General features: G+C 42.3%; 1 protein-coding gene across 1 annotated transcript; it reads right to left on the reverse strand.

The window, feature by feature from the left end:
* Positions 1–7,462: 7,462 nt before the first annotated feature.
* Positions 7,463–11,950, reverse strand: LOC136610148 (uncharacterized). The gene is made up of 2 exons (XM_066589397.1): positions 11,875–11,950; positions 7,463–8,472 (listed from the first exon to the last, which is right to left on the reverse strand). Exons 1-2 carry the CDS (start codon positions 11,948–11,950, stop codon positions 7,463–7,465), a joined length of 1,086 nt encoding a protein of 361 aa, XP_066445494.1.
* Between the last annotated feature and the right edge of the window lie 2,344 nt (positions 11,951–14,294).

Genomic DNA, 14,294 nt, shown 5'->3' on the forward strand with positions numbered 1-14,294 from the left:
TACTTGAAATGACAAGACAGGCTTGCACAGTGCATCCACATGGACAAATGTATGACATTTATGGGGGGACCGGGATAAAGTACTGGGTCACTTATGAGGGGACCAGGATAAAGTACTGGGTCACTACCGTTAAAAGAATAATAATACATTTTAACCACGTAGTACCAAAGCATGCTTGCGCCCTAAAGGGATCCTGTCAAAAGATTCATGCTCCCCGAACCCCAGGCAGCATGAACCCAGGACAAAGAAGCTTGTTACCCATGTGGGTGCTTTATTCTGAAATACTACACTTTGAAGTTTGACCAAGAGCTGAGCTCTAAGTCACGAGGGCGGACCATGCCAGGCTTTCGCCAGCCCTTGCATGGACAGTGACTGTTCCTCTCCCTGCTTATGTATAAGAAGAGAGCTGTCACTCTTCATGTAGGGGGTGGGGAAAGGCTGGCATGGTCCGCCCCCATGACTCAGAGCCCAGCTCTTGGTCAAACGTCAAAGCGCGTTTATTCTGAAATGCTACAGTATTTCAGAATTAAAAAACATCTGTGGGGCAACAGGCATCCTTGTCCTGGGTTCTGGCTGCCTGTGATTCGTGCTGCCTGTGCATAAACCTAATGACAGAATCCCTTAAATGACCAACATATTGTTTTTTTTCATCATCGCATTCTTAAAATCACACTTTTAATTTTTCCATTACCATAGCCATGTGAGGGCTTGTCTTTTTGTGACAAGTATTTTTTATTGGTATCGTTTTGGGGTAAATATAATGTATGGTACAACTTTAAATATTTTCTTTTAAGGGAATTGGGGAAAAATATTTTTTTTTGCATTTCATTTTAACAGGGTTCAGCATACAGAATAAATAATATGATGACGTTATTTTCTGTGTCAGCACGATTCCGGTGATATCAAGTTTATACAGGTTTTTCATGTTTTGCTATTTTATGTACACTAAACACAATTTTTTTAAGATTTGCTTTTGTGTCACCGTATTTCAAGAGCCATAGCATTTTTAGTTTTCTATCAGCGGAGCTCCATGAGGGCTGGTTTTGTGCAGGATGAACTCTAGTCTTCATTTATCCCATGTTTTGGAAAATATAACATTTTGATCACTTTTTATTCCACTTTTTCTTAAGGCAAGATTACTAAAAACTGCAATTTTTTACTGCATTCAACATTTGGCATAAATAAAATATTTAAAATTAATTCTGTGGGTCAGTATAAAAATGTATATTTTTTATTGCTGCATTTAAAGACCCCTAACTTATTTTTTCCACCAATGCATTTTTTACGGCTTGACAAGTTGTGCTTTTTAATTGTACCATTTGATGATCCATATGGCTTTTTAGCGCTTCCTATTTTGTTTATTTGTGAAGAGAGATATGTAAAATTAGCTATTTTTGCCATGTTTTTCTTTTTTTTTTTTCATGGTGTACACCATGTGGGTTAAATAATATGCTAACGTTTTCATGTGGATCGTTACAAATGCAGCAGTACCAAGTCGGTGGTGTTGTGGGGTTTTTTACATGCGAAGAAGGAAAGATGGGATTTTGACGTTTTCACGTTCTATATTTTTACTTTTTTTTAACACTTTTTTAAGTTTTCATTTTTGTCCCACTAGGGGACTTAAATTACACCTTAGTATAGCAGATTTTATTGCCTATGAAACTCATAGTTCATCATAGATGACAGACCCAGAGATCATCTTCAAAGTCTCCGTGTGTCATAGCAACCCAACGGGACCCTGTGATCACATCATAGGGTTCCAATGGGTGATAGAGGGAGCTTCATCCCTCTGTCAGCCCTGTACATACTGTGGTAGCATTGACCGAGGCATGTAAATGGTTAAACAGCGGGGATACAAGGTTTCTCTGGTCCCCGTTGTTAGAGCAAGTGCTAAGCTGGTATGACCTCTGATGCAGTACCGTTAAAAGGCACATCCATGAGAATAAGTCCCCTTATCAACCGCCGTAAAAAGGCATATGCGCGGTCATTAAGGGGCTAAAAAAAATTCTCTAGTAATGGCTCTAAAGATCCCAAATATATGCAACTAATGTATCCTTAATAAAGTAATAATGTACAGTATTTATTCTAAAAAAAGAGTGATTTTTGTGTGTTTACTGTTGCATGCTATTTAAACATAACCATACCTCAACTGTTGGCGGGAGCTCTATACCGCTGCTAATTTAAAATGTAGTATTACATAGCGCCCATTCAAATTAAAGGTCATGTAATACATAATCATGTTGAAAACATATTCTGGCTCATAGTATGGGGTCTTGATCAGGCCACCTGCCTCTATGATGTCCATGTGTCCTACTAGGAGTTATGGAAAATGCTGTCTAGATGGGACCAATCATTTAAGAGTTTGCATAGTTTTACTGCCTCTTTTTCAAGCATGTTCATAAATCAACGATGCAGGAATATGATTAGATAAAAAAAGCTTTCTGACAGTGAGGGTGATCAATGAGTGGAACAGGTTACCACGGGAGGTGGTGACTTCTCCTTCAATGGAAGCCTTCAAACAAAGACTGGACAGACATCTGTCGGGAATGATTTGGTGATCCTGCACTGAGCAGTGGGTTGGGCCTGATAACCCTGGAGGTCCCTTCCAACTTTACCATTCTATGATTCCAATTATCAAGCAATGTCTTAACCCTTTCATGACCAAGGATCATTGATGCTCCTTTATCCAGGTCACATTTTGGAGTTGGCATATATCTCTATAAATTTTATCTTTGCTATTGCTTTGCATATTCTAACTATTTTACAGCCAATTTGAGTAGCATTTGCTGATCTAGCTCCAAAAGAAAGTGTTTTCATGTTCTTTGTGTCAGGCGGACGACTGTGGATCCACCTGGCCTCGCGCTGATTTTGCTTTGGGCTATAGTTGGAGGCAACAGTTGGAGAACCCAAGTTTTCACCCCAACCAAGGTAAGCAGATTTCATCTTTGCTGCAGGGTCCCCAAGCTGCTACTCGCAGAAATAGTCTCAGTAGTGTGTCTGCTGTTGCTGCACAAGACCAAAGTGGTACCTGGGGGAGTGAACACAGATGTCATCCAAAGACAAGCCGAGAACGGGGCTGGCAGCATATACCTCAATATGATAATTAGGCAGTAGGTTGGAGCGAGTGGCACATAGATAGCAGAATCCAGAAACATAGCCGAGGTCATGAATACAGAAGTCACATGTAGTCAGAAGCAAGCAGAGGTCTTAACAATCGAAACAATCTAATATGCAGGGAATGGAACCCATTGATTTCAATGGGTTCGTTCATATACACATTTTTTGGTTGCACAAAAGGAAAAACACAGCATGCTCTATTTTCAGATATAGTATACAGATATAGCAAATAGCTGTGCTCATGCGTGCGATAATGCGCATATGCCAGGGTGAATCTGGGGTATTTTTTTTTTTTTTACACAATTGGAATGAAACCAAATTGGGAGACAGATATTGGCATGCACTCTGGCCCTGTAAGTCTGGGGGTGGGAGCACCAGCAGTAGCCAGAGACCGGGGAGCAGATGGGATGTGGTGTGCACTTCGAACATAAGGACGGCGACCAAGCATAGCCCAGTGGTAGGTGAGTGCGGCTGTACCCTGCGAAACTTTGCCACTTACAGCTCATATGTCAATTTCACAAGTTGCAGATAATGTATCAGTGAAATACTGTACATTTCAGCTGGAGATGGATGACATCTAGCATTGAATTACATTATCGATTGCGCCGGTAAGAAGACATGGGTGTCCAGCCATAGTTATTTAAAGCCTTCTCAAAACAAACTGGAAATTGGATACAACTTCCATCAAGTAGCTGGCAGACGTCTCAGCTCATACCTCTCTATTGATCCTAGGCTTTCTGCGGAGTGGGTCAAGGTGACCTAAATGGCAGCAGTCAATAATGATGTACTAGTAAATGAAGATGGATGAGAAGAGTCATAAAGAATTAGTTTAGTTCATCACAGCTGTTGTTATTCTGTGAACCACTGCAATAGCAGACACCATATTCAGTGCGGACAGATGGGATTTAGACATCTGGTAATCTCATTAAAAATTAAGTGCCCCTAGTTTTTATTTGGTATCATGAATTCTACAGATTACATGTAATCATTAATCATTATGTGATCCAACTCATGCAGAATACGCAATATAAAATAGCCTTATATGCTGACGATTAACTTTCTAAGTAGCCATGTGGTCAATAGTTGGATACAAGTTTATTGTAGGATAGTCACATGAACATAATAGGAGATGCAAAGACAATCGTTGTACCCTGATGCCCTTGTATCTAAGAGGGTCCTACCCCCTCCTCTCCCAGTATTATAAATTGTGTATGGTACCCCGTTTCCCTGAAAATAAGACATACCATGATTTTCCAGAATTTTGGAGGATGCAAAATGATTTTTCAGGCTTTTTGAGGATGCTTGAAATATAAGCCCTACTCCAAAATTAAGCCCTGCTAACAGTTAATTTAAAAAGTCAATTTAAATAGTGTCCAGGCAGCTATACATGTAAAAAAGTTAAACCTTTTTGAACAACAAGTAATATAAGACACTGTCTTATTTTCGGGGAAACACGGTAGTTGGGGACCCCGATATAAATTTTGCAGTAAGGCTAATAAACCTCACGTTACATCTCTATGTATTGATTTATGGAATTTTTTTTTTATCCTGTTTAAATGGTCTTTTAGTTCCCACAATCTAATTTACTCTCTCCAGCAATTCTTCCCTTTTTGCTCATGGTGGTACAGGGGGCCAGGAAAGAGACTCTGAGATCAAGGGTGGTACTAAGATATCCTTCCATGTATGATCAGCTTAAGGCCATATTCACACAAGCGTTTGTATGCGTCTAATTTAGTGGCAACAAAAAAAATTGCGACCATGTGAAGCATTGGATTCCAATACATTAATGTATATAGGCGGTTATTAGCCCTGTAAAAATGCCCGGCCATGAAGATAGGACAACGGCGGCCAAGTACGCTGGCCGATGTTTTGTCGTGGCCAGGAAAGATAGGTCTTGTCCTATCTTTCGGCTGTACTCAGCGGCAACTTCCATAGGCTTCTATGGGAGCTGCCAGCAAAGGGGGGAGTAGGGAGTTTAGCAGCGGCTAGTGCTGCTAAACTATTGCTGCCGGCTCTATTGAGCTAGTTGAAGCATCTATGCCGGCCAAAGGAATTCAGAGCTATGGCGTCTATACGCCACATCCGGCTGTGTGAATTGTCGAAAAATGTGAGATTTAGTGATGAATTGGATGCAGCTTTTTTTCATTCATGTGATTTTCGGACGCGATGCGGGTGGCCGAAAAGTGCCAAGCTTGTGTGAAAGAGGCCTAAAGGTATATTATCATCACAGTGTTTTATGACATATCCATAGGATTTGCCATAAAAGTCATATATGTGCAGGTTCCCCCTCTGGAATCTGTATCATGATGTGGCTCCCAGGACTCGACTGTGAGAGATTGCCTGGGGTGGTCGGGATTACAGAAACAGTCAAGTTGGCTTTGCTATGGTGTTTTCATAACTTCCATAAAAGTCAATAGGAGTTACACCGTTTCCACAACTCCTAAGTTACAAAAATAACATAACTCCCATTGACTCTATGGGAGTTATGGAAGCAGCTTGGTCAGCCATGCTCTGCTGTTTCCATCCTCCAAGCCACTCGGCCATTTCATGCAGTGTGATGTTCCCATTACAGTCACGTTTGGGTAAAATGGGAACACGCTTTAAAACCTTAGGCTCACAGGTGGGAACCATATACATAAAAGGTTTAACAGCTCAGGATCGAATGTACTGATATTGGGTAACATTATGTCAAATATCCCACCTTTCAGGCACAGCTGTCAAAAGATGGCGAAATAAAGTAATTTTTAACTTAAACAAAAAAAGATAATTTAATGTTTTTTTTAAGTAGTACTACATTTAAAAAAAATGTATAAATTTAGTATCACGGTAATCAAACTGACCCGCAGAGTAAAGATAACCTCATTTTTACTGCACTGTGAATGCAATACACAGATATAGTGAAGAAACCGCCAACTAGAATTTTTTGACAATTTGACCCAAAGCTGTGACCTACTAGGGATGGAAATGTTCTTCAATGATGTTCTTCAATTTTTTTAGACTATCAAGTCATGTAACCAACTCTCATTTCACGATACCATCAATATCTATAGACACTCCAAACATCATGAATGTCCAACCGAGAACGTATAGCACGATCACCTATGCCAACAAAACACATTAAAAAGGTTTCGCTTTACTATAATATAGTGATATTACACCATTTTGATCTCAGTAGACAACATTGGACATATTTCTTCTCCAGAGCTAAACCAGTGGAATCATATTTTCTGGTAATCTAATCGGACCAGTGCTGAAGCTTCCCATCATTTATCACACACAGAACCAATTTCGCCATCCCATACTTTGGAAGTAATAAAAATTTATGTTACCTTAAAGAAAGCAGCGTTTTTGGCTCAGTGATACTTTATTGTATGTGAAGTTATTAGAGACACTACAGAGACATCATATTTTATTAAACTCTTCCAGGAATTTTTGAGCCGTGCCTTCTCTCTGGGTATAAGACGCCAACATCAAGGCGGCTCGAAGAACACATTTACTTTATGGTATTTTCTATAGACGTCTTCTAATCTCTTTGAATTTTATCTTCTTTTCCTTTGAGACTGGTAATGAGTCAAAGCGGAGAAAAGCATGTAATACTGTGTATCTAGCAGACTGAAGGGCTTGTGTTTGTAAAAAAAAAGACCAAACTTCAGACTCATGAATGTCTTTGCTGTTGCTGTTTGATAAACAACTGCCCACGTAAGATGTTGCTGCCAAGGCTGCGCATTAGTAAAGGATTGATAGCTTGTATTGTTATTTGCAAACAGCAACTAATACAGCTCTAAATAAAAAGAAAACGATAAAAGTGCCTCCAGCCCACCAGGGATGTACATTGAGATTACAGCTCTAGAGCATCAGTGGTAGTTAGAACTGCCGCACCCATCCCTGAAACAAAAATCAAAATGTCAGCAATACATTGTGTCACCCCGAAGCCCACAAGCCAAATAGCCACTGTATGGCTTGACTTCATTATATGTGCTGTACGCCAGTGCTCCTCATCCAATGTTCTACTACCGGTATTCTAGTCTCCCTCTATTCCCTTTTCTTGCATTCCGCTCTTTCTTTCTTCTTCACATGGTTCCAAGTCAGCTCTCTCTCATTTTGCCCCTTTGTCCTATATTTGGCCATCTAATATTTGTTACTCTATGCTTGATTCGTTCTTTAAATGCTTCCATGATTAGGATGCTTATAGGGGAGGGGTATGTCCAGTGGCGGCTGGCATGACTAGAGCAGAAGAGACTGCCACCAATTTGAGGTGTATATTGGTTCATGGACGCTACATTGTATAGATGTTGTTATAGTTCAATCTTTTTATTGAGAACATTTTTTTTGTTTGTAACTGGGCTCATTGCTCAATACTGCAGTTTTCGATACTGGAGTCTTCAATGCTAGAGTCTTCGATGCTGGAGTCTTCGATACTGGAGTCTTCTATACTGGAGTCTTCTATACTGGAGTCTTCGATACTAGAGTCTTCTATACTGGAGTCTTCGATACTGGAGTCTTCGATACTGGAGTCTTCGATACTGGAGTCTTCTATACTGAAGTCTTCTATACTGGAGTCTTCTATACTGGAGTCTTCTATACTGGAGTCTTTAATACTGGAGTCTTCTATACTGAAGTCTTCTATACTGGAGTCTTCTATACTGGAGTCTTCTATACTGGAGTCTTCTATACTGGAGTCTTTGATACTGGAGTCTTCTATACTGGAGTCTTTAATACTGGAGTCTTCGATACTGGAGTCTTTAATACTGGAGTCTTTGATACTGGAGTCTTTGATACTGGAGTCTTTGATACTGGAGTCTTTAATACTGGAGTCTTTAATACTGGAGTCTTCTATACTGGAGTCTTCAATACTGGAGTCTTTAATACTGGAGTCTTTAATACTGGAGTCTTCTATACTGGAGTCTTCGATACTGGAGTCTTTAATACTGGAGTCTTTAATACTGGAGTCTTTGATACTGGAGTCTTTAATACTGGAGTCTTTAATACTGGAGTCTTCTATACTGGAGTCTTCTATACTGGAGTCTTTAATACTGGAGTCTTTGATACTGGAGTCTTTGATACTGGAGTCTTTAATACTGGAGTCTTTGATACTGGAGTCTTTGATACTGGAGTCTTTAATACTGGAGTCTTTAATACTGGAGTCTTCTATACTGGAGTCTTCAATGCTGGAGTCTTTAATACTGGAGTCTTTAATACTGGAGTCTTTAATACTGGAGTCTTCTATACTGGAGTCTTCGATACTGGAGTCTTCGATACTGGAGTCTTCGATACTGGAGTCTTCTATACTGGAGTTTTCTATACTGGAGTCTTCTATACTGCAGTCTTTTATACTGGAGTCTTCAATATTGGAGTCTAAGATACTGGAGAATTCTTATATTTTAGAAGGGCCTTCAGGCCCCCTTTGACACCAGGGCCCCCATTATAGATGCTACCAACTTCTGTATATGGTGCTCATGGAGAACTTAAGCAGCATTAGGGCTTACTCACACAACCATATTTACACAGATATTTTGCCGCATTAAAAAAAAATTGCCCATAAAACGTGACCATGCGAAGCACTAAGTTCCAATGGGTTCATTCAGACAACCGATTTTTTGCCGCGTAAAATAATAGCGCCTGAAAAAATAGCACCTACGCAACCGTTTTATACAGTGCATGAAAAGCTAGTTCTTGCCCTATCTTTTGACGTGATATGCAGCAAGTTTCCATAGACTTCTATGGCAGCAGGAAAAAAGGGAGAGGGATTTAACCTGTGTACAACGCTGGGAAAAAAGACAGCTCACCATAATTAAGCATTAATTGTCATTCCGAAAAGTTTCTTCGGATCATTGCTAGCCATCGCTTCAGTGTTTTTTTTAACATTCACGCAGCTGCGCCCCATGTGAATGGATTGAAATATGCAACTAAAGATTGGCACTTGATCAAGTCAAATCGTCATGTGATTATATGGTGCGTACGGGCGAATGTAACAATACATACAGTCATGTGAAGGAGGCCTTAATATTAGCGGTCAACTCCAATGCAACTTCCCTTTTACTATCAGCAAACCTACTGAATAACAACCAAGAAGTATTAAATCCAAATAGAATGCAGCAAAGTGGGCAGAGGGCGTAGAGGACGTCTACAGAAGAGGGTACATTGTGCAATACAATGAAGCACCAATACAAGAAATCACTTTCCTTGAGGACTAATAGTCCTCCATACCAGGCTGTGCTTGTTTATGGACACTTCATACATTTCAGAGCCGCACTTGTATCCTGCCGGTTTCATCTCAGAGCATTGCAGTCATCAGAGCTGTGTGCACCGAGAAAGTGCTTCTGCCTGCTATCCCGCAGCTTGTTTTCTGACATTTATTTAATTTTCCAAATGAGAGATTCAGAAACAGACAAACAAAGCCGGTATGCATCAGTCTACCAGCGGTGCATTGCTCCGGTGGAAGTCAGCGGTCCTCAGACCTAATACCCATAGGACCATGGGGGCCAATATTAACCAAGCCAAGTAAACACAAAGCAGAAAAATAACAGAATTCACTATACAGAAAAAGACAAATACATTTTATGGGTCTAAATAGACGGATAAACCACAGCAGAATCTGCATGTCTTAGGGCTCATGCCCACGGATGGGTACACCCGCGGTTTTACGCCATGGGAACTCCGCGGGGATAAACAGAAAAGTCCTCCTGGCGACTGCGAAAAATGCGCTTTTTAACAGCATTTTTACGTGGTCTCCATGAATACTATATTCATGGAGACCGCCCGCCGCAAAAAATATGGTAAAATAGAACATTCCGCAATTTTTTTCCTGCTGCGTAAATCCGCGGCAGAATCCGGGATGTGAGGACTGAGCTATTAGGTTCAATAGAACCTAATAGCTGTATTATTCTGCTGCGGATTCACACCGTGGGGAATGCGGCATAAATCTGTTTGTGGGCATTAGCCCTTAGGCTGCTTTCACATCCGCGGAGGGTTCTGTTTTCCTGCTGCCTTCAGGCTCCCCTTGCTGCATGGATCTGTCTTATTATGGAACAAAACAGCACTAAAATAACCCCATTGACTATAATTAGAGATGAGCGAACGCGTTCGTCCGAGCTTGATATTCGTGCGAATATTAGGGTGTTCGGGATGTTCGTTATTCGTAACGAACACCATGCGGTGTTCTGGTAAATTAAACTTTCTTCCCTGAGACGTTAGCGCTTTTTTTTGGCCAATATAAAGACAGGGAAGGCATTACAACTTCCCCCTGCAACGTTTAAGCCCTATACCACCCCCCTGCTGTGAGTGGCTGGGGAGATAAGGTGTCACCCGAACATAAAAGTCGGCCCCTCCCGCGGTTCGCTATGGATGCATTCTATATGCGCTCAATGGGGCCAGCGGCAGCAGCGCTGACCCCATTGAGAACATATAGAAGACAAATCCTTCTTCTCTGGCACAGCTGTAACAGCTGTAGCAGAGAAGAACGATGTTTGCCCATTGAATTCAATGGAACCGGCAATACAGCCGACTCCACTGAATGCAATGGGCTGCCGGCGATCGCAGGATGAATGGTCGGAAAGGGGTTAAATATATAACCCCTTTCCTGCAATTCATCCAGAAATGTGATACACTAAAAATATATACCGGCGTATAAGGCGACGGGGCGTATAAGACGACCCCCCAACTGTCACCTTATACGCCGGTAATACAGTGGAGCAAAGAATAAAAAGCATTACTTACGTTTTTAGATGATCTGCGGCGCTCCTGCAGGCTGTCACTCCCTCCTGGTCCACGGCAGACAAGCTTTCTCCACGAAAGACTTTAAATCCCTGCCTCCAGAAAGACACGTGCCTTCAGCCAATCACAGCCAATGACAATGATGTCATTGAATGGCTGTGATTGGCTGTGTTTCTGGAGGCGGGGATTTCAAGCCTTGAAATCCCCGCCTCCAGAAACACAGCCAATCACAGCCATTCAATGACATCATTGTCATTGGCTGTGATTGGCTGAAGGCACGTGTCTTTCTGGAGGCAGGGATTTAAAGTCTTTCGTGGAGAAAGCTTGTCTGCCGTGGATTAGGAGGGAGTGACAGCCTGCAGGAGCGCCGCAGATCATCTAAAAACGTAAGTAATGCTTTTTATTCTTTGCTCCACTGTATTACCGGCGTATAAGGTGACAGTTGGGGGGTCGTCTTATACGCCCCGTCGCCTTATACGCCGGTATATATTTTTAGTGTATCACATTTCTGGATGAATTGCAGGAAAGGGGTTATATATTTAACCCCTTTCCGACCATTCATCCTGCGATCGCGGGCAGCCCATTGCATTCAGTGGAACATGCTGTATTGCCGCTCCATTGAATTCAATGGGCAAACATCGTTCTTCTCTGCTACAGCTGTTACAGCTGTGCCAGAGGAGGACGATCTTTATGCTGACAGTGGGGGGGGGGGGGCACTCTTGCCGCTATTGTGGCTTAATAGTGGGACCTGTGAACTTGAGATGCAGCCCACCATGTAGCCCCTCGCCTGCCCTATCCGTCACTGTGTCATTCCCATCACTTTCTTGAATTGCCCAGATTTTCACACATGAAAACCTTAGCGAGCATCGGCGAAATACAAAAATGTTCTGGTCGCCCATTGACTTCAATGGGGTTCGTTGTTCGAAACGAACCCTCGAGCATCGCGGGAAGTTCGTTCCGAATAACGAACACCCGAACATTTTGGTGTTCGCTCATCTCTAACTATAATCCATTTGGTTTCCGCTCAGCTGCCCAGTATTTTACCGGAAGAAATGGCGCTGCATGTAGCGCTATTACTTCTGGTATTCTGTGCCGGATCTGCAATGGAACCTCTGACCATGCGAGTTAAAAAGAAATAGGTCCTGTCCTATCCCTTCAATGTTTTTTTGTCTACAACGGTGTGTTCTTCAGTTGGTGCATATGTCACAATGGTGACGATGAACGAACCTGGAGTACAGCAGACACGTCCCCACATTCCTTCTAAACCTACTAATAGACATGCATCAGGGCACATCCGCCAACGGTTCAACCTCTGCTAGTTTTGAGACCTCGTTTGGTGTTCAACAAGGTTGCGTCTTGGCTCCAGCACTCTTCTGCAAGGCCATGGACTGGATTCTTCAGCGTATTGTCCAACATAATGTTGTCACTCTTCCGGAGTACCGCTTCACCGACTTGGACTATACCGATGATGTTACACTCTTGGATGTCACATCTAATAATCTGAGACACTCATTGGAACAGTTTGATTTTGAGGCGTCCTGTCTTGTTCTTCACATCTCCTGGCAAAAAACCAAGCTGCAGAATCTGTGAGCCGGCGCAATCCCTCCGGACCTAGACGTACACGGCCAGAGAGTCGACGCTGTCAGTGAGTTTGTGTACCTCGAAAGCGTTCAGCACACAGATGGGAGGGTACTTCGGGAGATCCAGCGGAGAATAGCGCTGGCAGCCTCGGCAATGAGGTCCCTGGATAAACTCTGGCGGAGGCAGAATATAACACTCAGGACTAAGATTCGATTCTACCAGACCTGCGTTATGCCAATATTATTGTACGGCTCAGAGACTTGGACCTTGCTGTTGCAAACCACTGAGCTTCTGGAATCCTTTCACATGTGATACCAACGCCAGGTTCTCCGTGTCCGTTGGTTTGACTTAATCAGAAACAGCGAGATACAGGCTTGCACGGGGCTTGAGGCAATCACAGAAACAATAACAAGGAGACGACTTGCACTTTTTGGTCATGTTGCATGCTTGTTAGAAGCTGTTCCGGTCCGCGGTGCTCTAACCGCAGCAATCGCTAGGAAAATCGAGAGACGACCCCCTGCCACAGATAGGCAACGGTATCTCCTCCGACATCTACACTGAATGAAACAATGCTTTCGGTCGTTCTAGATTGGCGCTATGGATCCTCGTCATCCAAGCGAGATAACTAACTAACTAGGGCAAGTCCTATGTTTTCTCGCTCGTAATAATATCAGCCAGAATCCTGCTAGTCAAAACCAAACCACTGAAATCAATGAAAATCACAGCCATCTAAAGAAGCCCTTACCTATATTTCATAAAGCGCAAACATATTCTATAGTGCTGTAGACAATCTCAGCTGCACTACGGCTCTACCTACGAACATGTGGATTTACAGGAAAGTGGTGGGAGCCTGCAATCTGCATACGGATGTGCTAATGTCAGACGCACAGGTTACAGGCACAGCATAGGTCCTTATGATGTTCCTAGTTTGGGTCAGTTAACCCTGCGGTTGGGCTGGGACGAACATCCATATCATGGACGCAGAAATGTGCCCCTAATGCAATCATCTGAAATTGGCCTAATTTTTAACATGGATTTGTAATGTAATAATGCGTCATCCAAAGCTGCAGCTTTACACAAAATCTAGTGGTTTTCAGCTTGTGTCTTTTACAGATGCAACAGGTTACTCCGTGAAGACCTGTGGTGAAACTAGGATGGCCAGACGTCGCCTGCAATGTGTGGCCAGTCAGGTATTACTAGCGTTACTGTAATTAGCTCGAATATCAACATCGTTACGCTCCAATCTGTCAAATAATTCAATACTAATTCAGAGCAAAAAGTCCAAGAGTTTAAGGCACAGTTCAATGGCACCACCTACTGGTAAAGTTCAGATATGACCATGACTGGTTTTTAACTTTGTCCGGATAGCAGATGATGTACTTTAGATACAATTCAGATTCGTAAGATTGTGTAATAATGAGCATGAATTATAATATTTGAACTTAAAAAGGCTCATAATTCCTTCAATATTGCGATGAATACAGAAAACTGCTGCCCATGGTACCCGGCTGCCCATCCCACATTCACACGGGGAGATGTGCGCTTATAACGATCATTTTTTCTGTCTGCGCTATTTGTTGATGGACTGATCACCTTCACACAGCCAATACATTGTAATGCACTTCTTTATATTTGCAGATGGTGATCGGGTCACATTAAATTATATATATACCTTATTTATATAAGAGGGCTGGAGCATTGTACAGAACAAGCTCTTGCACCTCTTGTGTCACCCCTACTCCCTCATAGAGTGTAAGCTCTTGTACCTCTTGCCTCCCCCCCCCCCCCCCTATTCCCTCATAGAGTGCAAGCTCTTGCGGGCAGCACCCTCACCCCTGTTGTCAGCTTGGTTATTAGTTTTCTACTGTATGTAATGTCTGATT

The sequence above is a fragment of the Eleutherodactylus coqui genome, chromosome 2 (assembly GCF_035609145.1).
Source record: "Eleutherodactylus coqui strain aEleCoq1 chromosome 2, aEleCoq1.hap1, whole genome shotgun sequence".
NCBI classification, from domain to species: Eukaryota; Metazoa; Chordata; class Amphibia; order Anura; family Eleutherodactylidae; genus Eleutherodactylus; species Eleutherodactylus coqui.